Here is an 18,516-nt window from a genome sequence, read left to right on the forward strand (position 1 = left end):
AACAATACATATAGCTCTTGGTAATGTGCCAGGCATTTGTTCTAAGCAATTAACACATATTAACTCATTTAACCCTCATACAGCCATGTTAGATATTGTCACCCTACCCAAAGAACACAGATAGTAAGAGGCAGAGCAAAGGTTTGCACCCACACAGTCTGGGTCCAGAATCTATACTCTGAACAATGACCCCATGTTGCTTTTCAATATGGTAGGTAACAAAAACTTTAAAATTCTGCATGTCCTTCACCTAGAACTGCCTTCTGTAAGAATTTGTCTTAAGGCAATAACCAGCATCATCCAGGAAGAATTTACAGATGAGAATGGTAAAAGCTGGGAAACACCTACATGACCAACCACGATGGGAGAACGATTTAGACATCATAGCACACTGCGATGCAGGCAAAAAACGTTTGTGAACTCCTACCACGCTATCTTCCAACACACCCACAGCTGCACTCAGACACACAGGAGAAAAGAAGACACGGGCTGGCACCAGTACTGTGCTAAGACACACTCACGTACTTAGGTCTTTTAATCCAAACACTGTGTTTTTACTAGTCCCATTTTACAGATGAACAAAGTGAGGGCCAGGAGGCAGATAAAGGATCCCCAGTCACAGAATAAATGGCAGAGCTCATTTTAGAATCCACATCACTGATCACTCTTTCCATATTAATTTCCTACCTCAATAAACTCATGGGGCCTCAGGAAGGGGTCTTTTCTACTTAAACATGCCCTGCCCTGCCTCTGAACAAACCACTTTCAAGACTTACCTTCAGTACATGAATTTCTCCCTTCAAAACTCAAAATAATTTGATCTGTTTTAAAACACTCATATGATATTATGCTGCAGGTACGAAAAATATCAGATACTGAGGGACCATAGTTGGCTATCAAAATCAGCCTTTACCTGTCAACTATAATTTAGTATATATATATTGTCATAGGATGTGGAGTACAGTATAGGGACTAGAGTCAATAGAATTGTAATAACTATATACGATGTCAGACGGGTAGTAGATTGGGGGAAGGGAGTTATCACTTTGTGAGGGGCATAAATGTCTAACTATTACATTGTTTTGTACACCTGAAACTAAAAAAAAATAAAAAATAGGGGGCAGCCTGTTAGCTCAGTTGGTTAGAGCATGGTGCTCTTAACAAGGTTGCCGGTTCGATCCCCACATGGGTCACTGTGAGCCGCACCCATCACAACAAGATTGAAACAATTACGTGACTTGGAGGTGATGGGTCCTGCAAAAACACTTAAAATAAAAGGTAAAAAATTAATTAATTAATTAAAAATAAACCAGCCTTTACCTAATTACCTAAAAAAAATTATCTTAAATGTATGAAAAAATTAACATATTAAAAGCTACCATGTTTTCCCGAAAATAAGACCTAGCTGTACCATCAGCTTTAATGCATCTTTTGGAGCAAAAATTAATATAAGATCCAGCCTTATTTTAATGTAATATAAGACCCAGTCTTATATAAGACCGGGTATAATATAATACTGGGTCTTATATTAATTTTTGCTACAAAAGACCATTAGAGCTGATGGTCCCGCTAGGTCTTATTTTTGGGGAAACATGGTATGTACCAGATACTGTTTTAAGTACTTTGCGTGTATTATCTAATTTAATTCTCAGACTTACTGTTAAGATAGGAATTCTTTTTATTCCCATTTTACTTAAATGAGAGGAGAGGGGTTTAGAAATTGTCCATGTGGCAGATGGGCATTGGACAGTGTGGTAGATAACACAGGAAAGCAAGTATCTACAGTGCCAGGGGTCTCAGAGGCTCGTGACCCACACTGCACAGCCCTGGAAGATACAGCTGCTCTCAAGAGAAACTGACGCACTTCATGATTTCATCTGAAGCCTGGTTAAGTCTCAGGGCCTTGCCACCAAGCCAGCCCCCTTCACAGCATTCATGGACTTCGAGCTGCTTGGCCCCCACCAACCAAGTGAGCTCCAGTGGGTCCCAGGAAGGTACACAATGCAGCACTGGCCTCAAAGTAAACCATGGAGGGGCAGGTAGACGCCGCAGCTTTCAACAGAGCCTGCAAATCCCAATCTGGTGGGAGAAGTTTGGATACAGGTGAGAAGACAGGTCCCTTTGCTTTGTGTTTTGAAAACTCGTGTCCAAGCGTGAATCAAAGCGAAGTTCCTTCGGGGACTGGACAGCACGTCTTAAAAACAAGCTCCTATGTCCTAGACACAACCTCTGCATGATGGCCTGGGCCTTGCGTTTTCAGGATTTTGCCCTGCAAGAGACCATCAAGAGGGAAGGCAGGTAAACAGCACTGCGGATAGCATCCTAAGTTCAGACACATCAGGATGTGGAGTGCTCAAGCACCGGTCCTGCCTTTCACCCAGCACTTTGCTATTGATTTTGGCAGGTAAAATGAAGGGACTACTGTCTATGAATTATAAGACTCCAAGGGCCTAATTGATGTGTCTTAGTTTGCATCGTTGGAGCTGGAGGTGGATGGGTATAGAATGACTTTGTAACAGGAGCCTCCTCACTTGCTCACCATGTTATCCTGGGGAAAGTGTTATGGACTGACCTGTGTATCCTCGATTCTTGAACTGAAGCCCTAACACCCAATACCTCAGCATGTGACTGTATTTGGAAACAGGGCCTTTAAAGAGGTGATTAAGTTAAAATGAGGCCGTTAGGTGGGCCCTTGTTCAATCTGACTGGACTGACAATTAAGTTCACGATCTTGTTGCAACGATGCTGCTAACCTTTTTTGGTATCAGAGGGATTATTCATTATGAATTTGTACCAACTGGACAAATAGTTAACCAAGTTTACTATTTGGAAGTACTGAAAAGGCTGTGTGAACAAGTTAGACAACCTGAACTTTTCACCAACAATTCATGGCTCTTGCATCACGACAATGCACCAGCTCACACAGCACTGTCTGTGAGGGAGTTTTTAGCCAGTAAACAAATAACTGTATTGGAACACCCTCCCTACTCACCTGATCTGGCCCCCAGTGGCTTCTTTCTTTATCCAAAAATAAAGGAAATATTGAAAGGAAGACATTTTGATGACATTCAGGACATCAAGGGTAAGACGACGACAGCTCTGATGGCCATTCCAGAAAGAGTTCCAAAACTGCTTTGAAGGGTGTACTAGGTGCTGAGGTCGGTGCATAGCTTCCTGAGGGGAGTACTTTGAAGGTGACCGTAGTGATATTCAGCAATGAGGTATGCAGCACTTTTTCTAGGCTGAGTTTGCAAACTTAACTGTCTGACCTTGTAAGAAAAGGAGCTGAGGACAGACAGAAGGACACCATGGACTTTTGTAACCCTGGCAAAGGAATACTGAGGATTACACCTGCTTTACATTTTAACTACTGTCTCCCACGGTTCAGAATGGTAAGTGAATACAGTAAACCAAAAGGTCATTTGGTTAATACTTTTAATTACATGATAATAATTATACAATTTCCATTATTCAGTATTTTGTATAAAACCAGGTATAACGCACGCGATTTTCGAATGCAACAATACGTATCAAACTACATAGAGATGCAAAGTTTACAGGCCATTGTGAAGCTTTATCTTAAAAATACCTTCAGGAAAATAAACATTCATTCAACCAGTTCTTTCAGCATTATAAAATATGATTAGAAATATACATTTTAATTTTAAAAAATCAAGACAATGATTGATCAAATATCGATTAATCTGTTACATTTAAAAACTTTTAATAATCTGTACATGAGTGCAGGGTAGATAAAAGCCTGCAAATTATTAATATAAAACTGCAGTACTATAATCAGATGAACATGTCTCCTGACATTTAATCCTACTAGGCAATTAAGGAGGTAATTTCCTACACAGTATGGGTGAACTGTCCAGTCTTCTAAAGACATCTGTAGTATTTCCACAGAGCGACACGGAGAATACTCAGATTTAGGAGAAATGGAAAAACAGCAGCTAGCCTCTCATGGACAGTTTCAGTGGGGGATAGCTATTAAAGAATTAAAATACATTTTTAAAGTTGTTTGTGATGAGCACTGCTTTCCAAAATGCAATAATTATTTTTAAAAATGCATGAAGAGAAGTAGTTAAGCTACTTTTAGACCAAACATCAGAGCGGTGCATCGCTCCTTTGTCATAAACAGTTGATTCAAGCCAAGGAAAAGCTCCTGGAGTTCTTGGCACAACACAAGCCAGACAACAGAGGGTCCGTGCAGCCCGCGGGGCCGGGGATCAGGCGCCCAAGGGAAACACCTTCGCCAGGTGACAATTCTGGGGAACTCGTCTAAAACTTGTCTGGGCCCAGGAAAAGAGGTAGAAATCACCCCCTGAGAAGGGGAGGAGGGCAGGGAAGGAAGTGGATGGGTGATGGGCTGAGGGAGTCAAGTTTGGAACAGAACAATTGCGGAAACTAGAAGAGCAGCGTGCGCCAAAACGAAGCGCCAGGTGACAAGTAAGGCTACTTGTTTCAGTGAGGCACTGCTCAAGGCCAGCCCTGCTCGCCAACAGGTCAGAGGTTCCTAGTTTTTCTTTAGCAACACAACGCAGCAGTTTGTTTACACCTCTAAGTACCCAGTTTTGCAGACAGCCTTCCATTGGACTGCCCCTGACTCTTGACCTAAGTCCCAAGAAAGCTTCAAGGGCACCTAAAAATATTCATTTCTAACTTTAATTCCAATGGAAACTGTCCTGGTGTACTTTCAAAGCTATTTAAGGCTCTTAAGTCAAAGGAAGCTCCCCACTCGACATGCCCTGTTTCATATTCCACAGCAACAAGGTCTTCTACAACAAAGTCTCGAAATTAGAATTTCAGAAGATTCTGGGTGTGTTGAAGGTTCAGCTGAAGGGAGAGGGGGAAGAGTCCCTCTTATTCATAGCAGGAAGAACTTTCCATCAGTTTGATCCAGAGACTCCTGGATTCTAGATATGTCCCCCATACTAACACTGTGCTATGTCCTTTGTGTATTCTAAGAAATGATTCTTTATCAAATCACTAGTTTCCTACAACTAATTTCAGTAACAAGCCTGTTACATACAGGGATTCTTAGAAAAAGCCACAGTGACAGCAATTCTAGCTGGAAATGTGAGCAGCCAACACAGAAAGGCAATTTGTAAAAAAAAAAAAAAAAAAAAAGTACTGTGGTTAACACACTGAAGCCCAAATTTTTCACTCTTGGCCAAGACACCAAATGGCTTATTTGCTAGGAGTGGACAGCATATTTACTTGTTCTGACATAATAGAAAGCCAAAGCAAGGAGGGTTCAGATGGAAATTTGATTTTCACAGCTACCTGGATTATTTATGCAGATGGCCTTTAAAAGTCTAAAGGAAAAAAGAGTTGCCCTGAGAATTCAATATTTTATGCCTGGGCAGTCTGAATATTTACTACTGTCTCCCAGCACAACACAGCCAATGGAATGTTTCTCCTCCCACCCAAAGCTTACTGAAAAGCCGTCTTCCCATCAGGTACAAGAACTGATAACTATGAACTCCCAGGGACAGAAAAGCAACGTTTTTCTGAGATCTAGTCCCTAGTGTGTAGAAGCTGGCAGACCCCACCCCCTTTAGTGCCTGATGGGGAAAGCTATTCTTCAGGCCAAAACAATGGCATCTTCCATCTCCTCTCAAAGCTAGTCAAACTTATAATTAGTCCAAGAGAATAGATACCAAAATGGAGCCAAGGTCTCCAATTATTTTTGCATTAACAGACCTTAATCTGTTTGCTCCAAGCACTTCTTATTCCTCAGTTTTGTTTTAAAGGCAGCTTTTCAAAACAGAATTGTGTACTGACCCAATTCATCGATCCTGTAATGTGAAAGCCTTTTGCCTTTCAATACTGTATCCCCCCCATTCAACTAACCAGGATAGGCCAACACTGCTTAACAATAACTAAAACCATTCACTTCTTATAGAAGCCACCAAGGTGATTGCAAAATATTATTTTATTTTGGGTCCCATTTAAAAAAAATTTTTTTTTTTAGCAGCAAATAAACTGTTTTTATGATTGCTTTACATCACAGACACAGACTCTGCTGTGTTTCTCTAGGGGGGAAGGGTGAAGGCACTCTATAAGGAGTTTATTCCCTAACCAAAGGCAACAGTGAGTGTCTTATTTACAAACAACTGAAATCCAGATGTGGATAACTGTCACTGAAGTCAACAGGTGTGTGAAGGGCCTTAGGCCAGTCACATAAAAAAGTTCACAGAGAAAGACGCTAAAAAAGCAGTAAGTGTTTTTTTAAGCCATCATTATGTGGAGCCACTGTTTCTAAAGCGGCAACACCAAAAGTGTGGGGGTTTTTTCAGCATGGCAGGAAATATGATTTTAATTTGTATGACTGGGCAACCAAATAAATAGTGGGCAGCCTTGGAATTCTTTAGTCCTTAAGTGACACAAAAAGGAATGACTGACAACAATCTTCCAACTCCGAAGTCAGTTCCTCCTCCTGAGTCTTCTAAAGTTACTATTTAATACTCTCCTGCAAGTTTTACGTTACCAGCGTACCTACCACTTTTTGTCACAAAATCCAAGTCTTCAAACGTGGTTTTCACAGAATCGTGTTAATAAAGCACTCTTTGGTGGAAGACAAGCAGCTTGGGTACTTAACAGAGTTAACGTTACAACAGTATTACAAATATTAAAGTGAAGATGATTACACCAAATAGTATCAAATTACAGAAAGTACCATTTTCAGTAATTCCGTTTTAGCTTTACAAATTTCAACACAGGGCGAACAGAAAATAAACAGGTAAAAAACCTCCATCAGATCCTCAATTCTTCTGAAGGCCAGCAGCTAAAACGATTGCCACCACAGGGACACACATGCACCACATAGAGTGGCCAGCCCTCCTGAGAACAAAGGGCTTTGATATTTACACCTGAGACTAAATTTACAACAGCTCTTTTGTTGTTCAACTTCAGATATTTCTACAAACGGAGAGTTGGGCCGTCTTCAAAGTCCTCACTGGTACCCAAACTCGTGTAGTTACTTAAACTCCAGTGGACATTTTCTTCATTGAATGAACTTCTTAGGTGGAAAGCAGCTAAGGCTTTTGCAATTTTGTTTTGTTTCCAAATAAATTGTGCTAAGTCCTGTTGTAGTTTTCTGTTCCTAGAGTCTTCCTTCAGTTCTGGTCACAGGTTTTTACTTAACGCAAGACTGTTTTAGTCCTTGAAATGGAGGGACTATGGGGGAAAAGAAAAAGGATTTTACCACGAAGGCTTTCAAGTGTCCCATAGGTAGTTATCAAAGACAAGGAAGGCAACATAATAAAAAATACTGACATGCTAAAGAGTATACACTTTGTATAATTCTTTAATGACAAATACTTGGGAAAGGACAGTACAGTGTCAACCATAAAGACAAACAGGAGAGAAAGGCAGAGCAGAAAAATGTTCAGTTCTGCAAAAAATGAAAATAAAGAAAAATAAAAGACAAGAAAACAAAAGAAGGGAGGGCAGAGAAGCAGCCGAGCAATGAGAGTACCATAATGCCATTAAGGGCATTTGCTGCAAAGCATTCCTTTTCCTTCCTTCCCTCTGAGGAATCAGGCTGTGGGAAAAGTGGAAAGAACGAAAAGATAAAGAAGTGTTACTTGATTATTTCCAAAGCCAAAAGTCGGTCACAGAAAAAGCTCTGGCACCTCAAGCAGTTTCCAGTTTAGCAGCGCGCCAAAGGCAATCGCGCCTGGGTACCCGGCTGTGCACTGGAAACACAGCCGCAAGGGGCCACCTGCCGCCAACACCCAACCAGGGAGGCGGGCAGGTGGCACCTGGCGAAGACACCCAAGGACACCCAGTCATTCCTAAGTAACTGCCCTTGACTGATCCTCGCCCTATTGCCCTCGTTTCCTTCCCCAATTTATTAGATCCCACTTTTAACTACATAGCAACTTTCAGAGAAAAACCAAAGCCAAAGAAGAGTCAGAAAAACCAATTCCAATCTGGAAGTGGCCCTCACGTGGATGAGGGTGATGACGCTCTATCAGAGCAGCTCATCTAACTTTATCACGTAGTTTTCGGAAACCTCAACAGAGTATTGAGTTTAAAGGTCCAGGCCAGCTGGCAAGTGGGAAAATAGCTGGAATTTCAAAGGGAGATTAATATTTTAAAAGATCTGAGGTAACCAGCATTAAAAAAAAAAAAAAATTAGATACAACATTGAGGCTTCTACAGACTGATGTCCTTTTGGAGATAATGACAATAACAAAAAATTAAAGCCTAGAGATGATGGAACAGACACTGAGATCTGAGATGCTAAGGGTCAAGAAGCAGTGACAGGGATGATGATGGCAAGAATCACAAATGACAAGACTTAAAAAAGTCCTAAATGTAGTTACTCCCAACTTCAGGGCTTGTGAAGAGACTCACGGTTTCAGAGGCTGAGGAAAGAGCCCTCACAATATGAATAATTAGCCCAAAGCAATGAACATTTGGTTGGTTTGCCAGGTGGAGCAGATGGTTCCCAATAATGCAACTTGGAATAAAAGTCTTTTGTACATGACAGTTTTCTTAGAAAATGGATGAAGTTATAATTAAAAACAAGACTGCCACAAAGAAGAGCATAAGCTGACAGAACACGTACTCAATGGGTGAGCTGTGTATAGACAGGAACAGAATGATATCAAATGAGGTAGGTGGCTGCATGTACTCAATCGAAGGCACGATGATGACATTTTCAAGACTTATTCTAAAAGAGCTCTTCAGAGAGAACACTGAAAAACAGGCCAATTCTTCACTGAATTTACTAATTCTTAAAAGAGAAAATGGGTCTCTAGCTCTAACAGAAAGTAGGAGGTGTACAAGCCCGTTCATTTGCTTCTTCCAAATTAACGAGAAAGGGGATGAGGAAGGTACCACATGAGCCGTCCTGGCACTGGGTGTCAGCTGCGTCCAATCCACCACAAGGCACTCCACAGCCTGCACTGCTGCGGTTGCCAGTTTTGTGTGAGCTTGTCACACAAGACTGAGGTTTTGATGTGACTTATATTCAATGGATACATGATGGAATAACCATCTGCCATGAGAGAAAAATGGTGGCATTTTCCCCCCAATAAATGCTTATGAGAATACTCATATTTTTTCAGTCACCAAATATTTGCTCTTTTAACATGCATGTCGAAAAATTCTTCAAAGTTGCAGAGCCTTTCAGTAAACTGTCAAAAATCAAAAGAGCCGTGCCAGTGGAAAGTGAGTGTAGGTGAGGTCTTCATCCCGGAAACCTCTAGAAACAGAACAGAAGTTGGAAATGAAAGGTCAAGTTCCTATGGCACAAGAGAGATGACGACGATGACATGTGAGCAACATAAACCTGCAAAAGAGAAGGCTTCACAAAGGGCAGTAACAGCAGACCTGCAACTCAGCCACCTTGAAAATACTTACAAACATACACTAAAAGGGTGTACTTTCTTTTTGTATTGTTGTCTAAAGAAAAGAGCGCTATTCAATACTTTAAAATTACTCAATAATCTCAGTTCGTATCTTTTTGTTCTGAATGAGATTATGTACAAATGTATCAAGTCCTTCACCACCATCCAACCAAAAATGAGTACTATTCAGTAAGATAAAAGCTTCAGGCTACAGTTTGGCTGCCTTGACTCCCATTATTTCCTAGAAGCAGGGAATGGGACCTGTACATAAGGTACTTGTCTTTCTTTTGTGAACTGTAGGTGGCTCATCAGCTAATGGGAACACAGGCCAAAGCCCTGGAAGGAGAAGGTGACCCTTATGGGGGTGTGTGGCTGGGGAATAAACACACTGTGAAACCCAGCTAACTATCACTGGTTTACTTCTTTGCCCCTTCCAATCTCTGAAAATCTATTTTGGAAATTTAAGATGCCTTTTTGCTTTTCCTTTTCAGCACCATCCCCAATGCCTGGAAACTGCTTTCGGCCGTTTCAGTATTTAGGCAAGCATATTCAGTCTGAACTCGACTTTAGCCCCCTCAGAGCATCTGGTCCAGGGACCTCAGGCAGATGCTCACTGCCGTCGGGAACCACCTCTGCCGAGAAGTACAAGTTTAGATCACTAGAAAGAACCTAGATGGAAAAACTGTCGCACGGCCACACCCTGCAGAGGAACAGGGTGTGACTGGGCACACCGGCCCAGTTCCTGGACTCTAGTGCTCTGAAACCTGAAGAACACAATCCAGAAAAGCAGAAAGCAGGTTAAATGGGCCAGACACACTCGACTGTAATGGAAGCCTGATCAATTATACCTACAAAAGAATACCCCCATTCAAAACATGTCTATCACTAATGGCAGGCTTTTGATTTGAATTTTTTAATAGTTTACTTCCCTAAAAGTGTGAAAGTTAAAATACTTCCATTTTGCCCCATTAATTGTAGGAAAGTTGGGACAAAAAAGAAAATGATAATAAAAAGAAAAATCCCCAAATGCTCTACCCATCAGAACTGTTAATATTATGGCATATTTTCCTTTATCTTGTTTCTATACATATATGGGAATATATACATCTACAAATATTTATAAGCATAAATATTTGTCTATCTACACATTTCTATACACATAGATGAAGTACATTAGACATTTAAAAAAATTCTAATACTTCATTATTTTTATGCGTAGTTCTTTTCATTTATTGCTTCATGAGCATTTATCCAGATCATTAAAATATCTTTAAAAACATGACTGGATTCATTTGGCATAATTCCTCAATCTTCAGACCATTTCTTCTTTCTCACTGTTATAAATAACATTCTGGTTTTATGTTACAATATACTTAAATCTTTGCTTTTGGTAAGAAGAATTACTCTGACATTCTTCTCAAGTGAAATTAATATGAATATTTGATACCTTTCTAATGAAACATTTTAAATCCTAAAATCCTAAGTCAGTGCCCAATTCTCAAATACTTGTGCTGGGGCATGATCACATTCTCATACAGGTAAAAGTCATGTAGTAAAATTGTACAGAAGAATCAGCAAAGAGGAAAAACTGCAGAACCAAACAATTCCTTAAAAAAGCAAAACACACGGGGCTCTCCAGTTTGTCAGCCCCTCAGGACATAGGCTGCAGCAGGACTGCACCAGACTCACTCGGCCCTGAAGACAGGCACCTCAGGCCCCAAACTCAAAGACATGCAGACAGGAGAATTAAAAAGAAGCAAGGAAATCTGTGAAGGACATTTTAAAGTCTGGTTGGCATTAGCTTCAGGCGCTTGCAATCCATCGTGACACATCCGCTGTGCTGTGAGTGCAGTACCTCCTACGGGACCGCACAGGTTGCCACCTCAGACAAAGACACAGAAACACAAAAAGGGGGCCTGCCTTCCACTCCTGAGATGACTGCATGTGGGTTATCTGCTCTTCCCCTAAAAGGGATCTGTTTTTAGAATACGTTAAAAATAGAATGTGTGCCTGCACTTCATGACAAACATCGAAAGACAACAGTGAGTAAAGGATTTGGTTACAGAACGTGTCCATTTCTTGTCAAAGCCTGTATTAATGAAGGAAGTGAAAGACACTGGGCTCAGAGTCAAAGAATGAGCCCCGCTGGGCGTGGGCTGTGGCTGAGAACATAGTCCCTCGGTAAGGAAGGATGGCAAACTCTCTAAAGTTTGCATATTTCCACTGTCACATTTATGCAGCAAATTCTCCAACAGTTTTGCTGTATTTGATACACAGAAAGATTTCCTCCAGTTCCTGATAGAGAGCTTTGGAAATTCTTAACTAAGAATTTATATACACAACATCCTCAACTTTCCCGTATTATGACCCAGAAACCACATTTCCAGTGTTGAGCATCATCTCTGAAAAACAAAACTAAACAAAAGCCTATGTTAAATGGTCCAGATTTTCTTAAACGATGAACAAGTCAAACACATTGGATTAATTTCCCATCATAGGGACTGTGCTTTTACCTATCTTCATTTCTAGCTCCAGAAGATTAAACTGGAAAGAAAACCAATGCTTGGAACTTTTCAGAAGAGTAGGATTCTTTTCTCACCTTTTAAAACTGCTTTTTCTTGAAGCAGATCTGGTGGTTCTTTTAGCAATGCCTGCACTGCCAGAAATGTTAGGTTCAGATGTTTTACAGCTCTGAACACTGGACTGAAGAATTACTCTGAAAACAGTTGGAAAAAAACAAGATTATATTCACTGAAACAATTTTCAACCATTGACAGAGGAAGGCATTTCTGCACTTTAGTGCAAATTATTTCATTGAGAATTAATAGGATTTTCTATAAACACATTTGCGAAAACCTGAAACACACTTTTACATTTTGCATCAAGGTCCTTTGAAATAAAGCATCTAATTTTCCTATGAAGGTCACACAAAGACAATCAGTGTACTTTGCTTTTGGAAAAAGATTTCCCATACCAAAGAAATCAATCAGTAAAACAAATCTGTGTGTCCCAAAGTAAAAGCAGATTCTCAGAATTCCAAAGTCATGAAAACAAGAAATCATTTAAAACTCTAAATTCTAAAGAACGTGAATATAAATATCTACACAATATTCAATCCTCAGAGCTAAGAGTATGGGCAATAAACCTGAGTCAATACCAATTTCATATAACATTTCAAATTTTAAAAATGTGTTCAAGGAACATTCGAGTTTTGTCTGGATTACAACCATTTACTAACTCACCAAGTACCATTAACAAGAAAGTGAAACTGCTTAAATTCTGTGAAACTTGATTTAACTCAACTCTAAAAATCTGAAGAAACTAATGCCTCAGGGAGTAAACTGCCCAGGAGGCAAATTCACGAATCAGAAATAACACCCTGAGATTAAGCCCACACAGAATACCTCGTTCATAAGTAGAGGGTGTTTTTAAATGCCTCATTCAATTGTCAGCAGAAGACATGAAAAGATTTTATATGCAGTTTTCTTCAAGAGATAAGGAAACACTGAACTGTATGCACACACATTTATATGTACACATTCAACTTGTATTCATCTGTAAGAGAAAACACTGACTTAAAAAAGCTTCCTCCTCTCATATCCAAACATAAAGGTGAGACAGCCGATAACAACTGCCTCGAACCCAGCTCGTAAGGAGTAAAAAGAAACCACCGCAACAAACTAGGAGTCCTACCTCCTTCCTATGCCTGCATTACCATCCTGTTAGTTAACAACCAAAGCCAGGTCCTTAAAATATAGTACAGATTAGTAAATTCCTATAATCTTACTATTACCCAAAGCACAGCACAGTCAACATTTAGTAAAATGCTAACTTCTCATCACTAAAAAACAAAAACAAAAACAATGGGTTATATTGTACCAGAGCAGAAATCTGGAGTGGACGTCTGTGGTTTTCAATCTGTTTGGGGAAGAGAGGGAGGAGGGTTAAGGGAGGGGCTGCTATCCCAACTGTTTTGCTTTATCCCTGTAGCATTTCTGGAAGCCTCAGGAAACAGGCCTTCCATCTCACAGAGGGAAACTGATCCTGGGTAAATGAGCCAACGCTTGATTCAGGATTTCTCATCCTAAATGTCGAATGGTCTAACAGTAGAAAGAGTATATGCAGACACAGTTGTATGATTAAGACACCAACTGCCTTGGCATGTGACTTCTGCCCCTGAAAAAAGTATTTATTTTAAAATTCTGATTATACAGTGTGAGGGTGAAATATTTAGTAGTGCTGGTAAGGATCTGAAACTAGAATTTTTCATCAAGTGAAATAAAACAACAACAAAACCCAACCACGATGCCTCCACGGCCACTTCTGAAGCCCAGGTCCAGGGCCTGGGCTGCCACTGTGGTCCTAACGCCTCTCACCTTGTGGGCAAGGCTCCTGGTTTTTATCTCCGTTTTTACAAATGGAGAAAATGAGACTCCTATGGCTTTTTTTGAAATACCACCCTACTATTCAAATGAGGCCACTTACTGCCAAAATTATAGACAGACAACTGCCACATTGTAAAATCATTAACATAAGGAAAAACAAGAACCAATACATTTCCTGTTTAGGAAATTCAAGCCTGATTTCTTCAATTAACTATTACTACAACGTTTAAATACTATTCAAGACAAGAAATTACTGCTAAATCAAATTTTAGACTGACAGGAAACGTCTTTTTTAAAGATCCATAAAACTAGTGTAAATATAAATGTGGCTAACATAATAGTTAATAATTTACATGGAACTTTAAAAATAAGAGCAGGGGCCGGCCCGGTGGCTCAGGCGATTGGAGCTCCATGCTCCTTACCCTGAAGGCTGCCAGTTCAGTTCCCACATGGGCCAGTGGGCTCTCAACCACAAGGTTGCCAGTTCAACTCCTCGAGTCCCGCAAGGGATGGTGGGCTGTGCCCCCTGCAACTAGCAACGTCAACTGGACCTGGAGCTGAGCTGCGTCCTCCACAACTAAGACTGAAAGGACAACAACTGGACTTGGAAAAAAGAAGTGCTGGAAGTACACACTTTTACCCACTAAAGTCCTGTTACCCTTCCCCAATATAAATAAATAAATAAATAAATAAATAAAAGCATGATAGACATTTGGAATGCATTAATCACACCAGTGAAGATTCAGTTCACCAGTTATCTGCATTAACAGCAGTCATTACGTCTGTAGGTTATGCATCAATAAAGTGGAAATTTTCCAACAAGTACACTTAGGTATTACCTGTGACATCCTACAAGTAACACCTCGTAAGGTGGGATAAGCTGGCAACGTGTGAAGTTTCCACTCTGCCACTGGTTAAGTAGGAACAACCACCTCCCACCTTGCAAACCAGGCCAATCACTTGGCTTTGCAGAGCACTCTTCAGCACATGGATTTTCTCCTTTCCATCTTTCCCTGGCAGAATCCTCAGTCCTACTTTTTATCTCTTCTTCTCTGCAGTATCTTCTGAGCCCTAGTATTCTCAGATTTTGGACACAACATTATCTGCAACTTCAGGCATACAGCAAAGCAAAAGGTGAAAAGCCAGGTCTCTCACCTGTCAAGCCACAAAATGCTTTGAACATATATGTTCAATTCCAAGGAAAGAATACATCAGTGCAACTATGCACTATTTACCCTGGTCATTGACCACTGACATAAAACGAGCTTTCAAAATGATGGGACTGAGGCTCAGATGTGCCTTTCCCACTAAGAGTCTGACACAGCAATCTGAAGTGTCATCAGAGTCATGTTCTACAGCACACCCTGTCACAACCTACCAGGCAATGCTATGTCAGCAGCCAACAGAGGTGAATGCCAACAGCGGTGCCCATGAGTAATCACCTCAAAAGATAGCTACAAGGATTATACCTGTTTACGTCATTGTTACTGTTGAAAGCTTTGGTTTCCGTAAATTGCAAATTAATCAGGCTAAATTGAACACTGCTTTGGGTCTAGTGCAATGGCACATGTCAGTAATAATGACAACAACAAAATGTTGTATATTACACAGAATAGTAAAAAGAAAAGAGCCTGATGGAGCCCACTGAAAACTTCCCCTGGGAAAAATAATACAACCACGAAGCACCTCAGTATTATTAGCAACGACTCCACCCATTTAGAACTCCACCTATTTGAGATAGCTTTGCCACTGCAAATAGTTTGAAAACAATAAATCTATGCAGTACGTAATGCCCTTGAGTCAGAATATGTGGAAATGTAAGCTTACTAAGAGAAGCGAAGGAAAAACTACCTACAAGGATAATCTACATCAGAAATACAGCATATCAGCCCATGCAATAGTAAGTTTGTATTTAACATTTAAGAAAATGTCATAAATACAAACATGTTAAGCAGCTTTTCCTTGATTTTGAAAAGAAGGGAGTCTGCTAGATTTTACAATCTTTTCTAGCCATTGGAAGACACTCAAAGCACTAGAGTTGGTTGCCATGGAATTTTACTTTGGAGGAGGTCCTAGAAGAACTTTTATATTTCTTTATTAAAACTCCCAAGCCCAAATTGGAACAAGAAAAGAAATTCTTGAAATATGAGCTAAAGAAAACTCAAGAGAAAAAAGAATGCAGCCTAGGCATGCGAGGGCAGCAGGCAAACGTAGCCTCTCAGGCTGCACCCTCCTTTCCGTGCTCTTGGCCTTAACTCTGGGATGTTCCCCAGTTAAGCTTCTTACAGGGAAACAACAGTCTTCTGTAGAAAAGAAGTCACTTCACTGTTAAGATATTATGAAGGATGAAAACAGGTATGAAGAGAATACAAATGCTGCCTCTATCAACCTAAGAAAGGTATTCTGGTTACTTTTGGGAAAGAAGGAAAATGGGAGGGAGTTAGGAGCAGTGTCAGTCATGCAGAAATACAAACAGCAACCAAGGACTCCAGTCTTCTCTGCTTTCCTATTTTTGTTGAACATCAAGTTTAGAAAAGTGTACATAACTGTAAGGGGGAAGAAGTGAAATGAGATAGGAGAAAATTCCGCAAAGTCAAGGCAAAAGGCTTCTTCGGGGAGCATCTACCTGCTGAGTGCGTGCTGTGTACGATGGCAGAACCAGAGGTGAAACGGGATGCCACGTTCACTAGGCCACCCGGCTACAAAGCCAAATCTTTATGAACACCAGAAAAGCAGCGGGAAAGTCATTTTTGCTAGATTGGAAAGCATATACTAAAGATAGTCACCCTAGAAAACTAGAGGAAAGTTGCACAGCCAATTGAATTAAAGAAAACTACCCCAATTAACCCAAACTAAATATTCTTGATTGGGAAAGGAGTTAGTTCGGTGTCTTTTTAAATTGCTATTTCAAAAAAATCTGTTAAGAGTTGGTACAACTTAACAATTGAGTTTGTTGTTTTTAATACCCCTTGTATGAAAAGAACAGTGAAGGGGCCAGCCTGGTGGCTCAGGGGGTTGGAGCTCCATGCTCCTAACTCTGAAGGCTACCGGTTCGATTCCCACATGGGCCAGTGGGCTCTCCCATATGGGCCAGTGGGCTCTCAAACCCACTGTTTGTCTCAGTTGGTTGGAGCGCAGGCTCTCAACCACAAGGTTGTCAGTTCGATTCCTCGAATCCCGTAAGGAATGGTGGGCAGCGCTCCCTGCAACTAAGATTCAGCACGGCACCTTGAGCTGAGCTGCCGCTGAGCTCCCAGATGGCTCAGTTGGTTGGAGCGCGTCCTCTCAACCACAAAGGTTGCCGGTTCGACTCCCTCAAGGGATGGTGGGCTGCGTCCCCTGCAACTAGCAACAGCAACTGGACCTGGAGCTGAGCTGTGCCCTCCACAACTAAGACTGAAAGGACAACAACTTGAAGCTGAATGGCACTCTCTACAACTAAGATGGAAAGGACAACAACTTGACTTGGAAAAAAGTCCAGGAAGTACACACTGTTCCCAAATAAAGTCCTGTTCCCCTTCCCCAATAAAATCTTTAAAAAAAAAAAAAAAAGAAAGAAAAGAACAGTGAAGGCCTCCCTCCCACCACCACCCCATTAACTGACAAGTTACAGAAAAAGAACATTTGAAAACGGGCAAACGAACAAAGCCAGGAGAGCTGACAGTAAGAAAAACATGCATTGTGAGAAAGACACTGGACACCAGAGATGAGCGAGCACTTGTAGAGAAATGGAATGGGGACACTTACACAACAGCTATTTGTCAAAGGGTCCTGATGGCTACTGTGTTCTGAAACCATCGAGACACAATAGCAGGATGGGGAGAATGTAGTCACAAACAATCCACCAGATGACAACACTACACAGTGCAGAGGTCACCACAGCTAGGGAACATCTGGAAAGGGGTGAAGGGGAAAGAACAGATGTTCAAACTGGGAAGCCAAAATAAAGAAAATAATAAATAAATAAAGCCACGTGTGAATTTTAGACAACTTGTGATGCAAAGGGGCAGGAAACATGGATAGAGTTTTGCCATTTTATGTTGGGGGCAAAAAACAAACAACACTGTCTTCAGTATTATTCTGATTTGATATTTGGTAAAAAAAGATTAGACCCAATCTCTAGTGGGAGAACTGTCCCCATTTGATTTAATTGTATGATACAGAAATCAGAGTCGTTGTCATAGCATTAAAATTCTTCAAAAAGCACAAGATATGCACAGAAAACAAAACCAAACCAGAGAGAAAAAAGGAGTCAAAACCAACCAAGCAAAAAAAGGCCATTGGACTGATGATGGTAACTAACAACCATCCCCTCAGAGGCACAATTATACACGGACATAGCACAGCAGAACTGATCTCACTTCAATGGAGCCATAAACTGTATCATCCAGGAATTTAGACAAACTGCATATTCTGAAAACAAGGCTCACAGAAGCATAGCCAACCCCAGGCAACACAAAATGAGGGGAATTTCCCTTATGTATTATTAATACAGTAAGTCCTCACTTAACATCCATGATGGTTCCGCGACTTGAAGCAATACAACGTATAACACCACCAATTTGACCACAGGCTAATTGATGTTAACAAGAGTGAATTTCCTGTGGCATCCCATCAATGCTATAATGAAATGATGTAACTTGAGGACCTGCTGTACTATGTATTTCCTTAGTCATTTTCCTCATGCAACCAAACTTGGCTTTCAGCTTGCTGTTTCTTAATCCACTGGTCTAGCTTCTGGCAGTGAGAAAGGAACCCATCTC

At 40.7% G+C, this 18,516-nt stretch overlaps 1 protein-coding gene across 12 annotated transcripts in view; it reads right to left on the reverse strand.

Moving 5' to 3' along the window:
* Positions 1-3,418: 3,418 nt before the first annotated feature.
* CDC14B (cell division cycle 14B) overlaps positions 3,419-18,516 on the reverse strand; it is an 82,349-nt gene continuing 67,251 nt past the window's right edge. For 6 of the 12 annotated variants that reach the window (XM_074330261.1, XM_074330262.1, XM_074330260.1 and 3 more), the window contains 3 exons: positions 11,968-12,084; positions 7,487-7,552; positions 3,419-7,185 (listed from right to left, as the gene is read on the reverse strand). In XM_074330261.1, coding sequence (XP_074186362.1) covers positions 7,149-7,185; positions 7,487-7,552; positions 11,968-12,084 — 220 coding nt within the window. In that variant the 3' untranslated portion in view covers positions 3,419-7,148. Of the gene's footprint in view, positions 7,186-7,486; positions 7,553-11,967; positions 12,085-17,500; positions 17,647-18,516 lie in introns of all 12 variants that reach the window. The other 6 variants (XM_074330264.1, XM_074330263.1, XM_019711997.2 and 3 more) reach the window with 2 other exon arrangements.

The sequence above is a fragment of the Rhinolophus sinicus genome, linkage group LG04 (genome assembly GCF_036562045.2).
Source record: "Rhinolophus sinicus isolate RSC01 linkage group LG04, ASM3656204v1, whole genome shotgun sequence".
In the NCBI taxonomy this organism is placed as follows: Eukaryota; Metazoa; Chordata; class Mammalia; order Chiroptera; family Rhinolophidae; genus Rhinolophus; species Rhinolophus sinicus.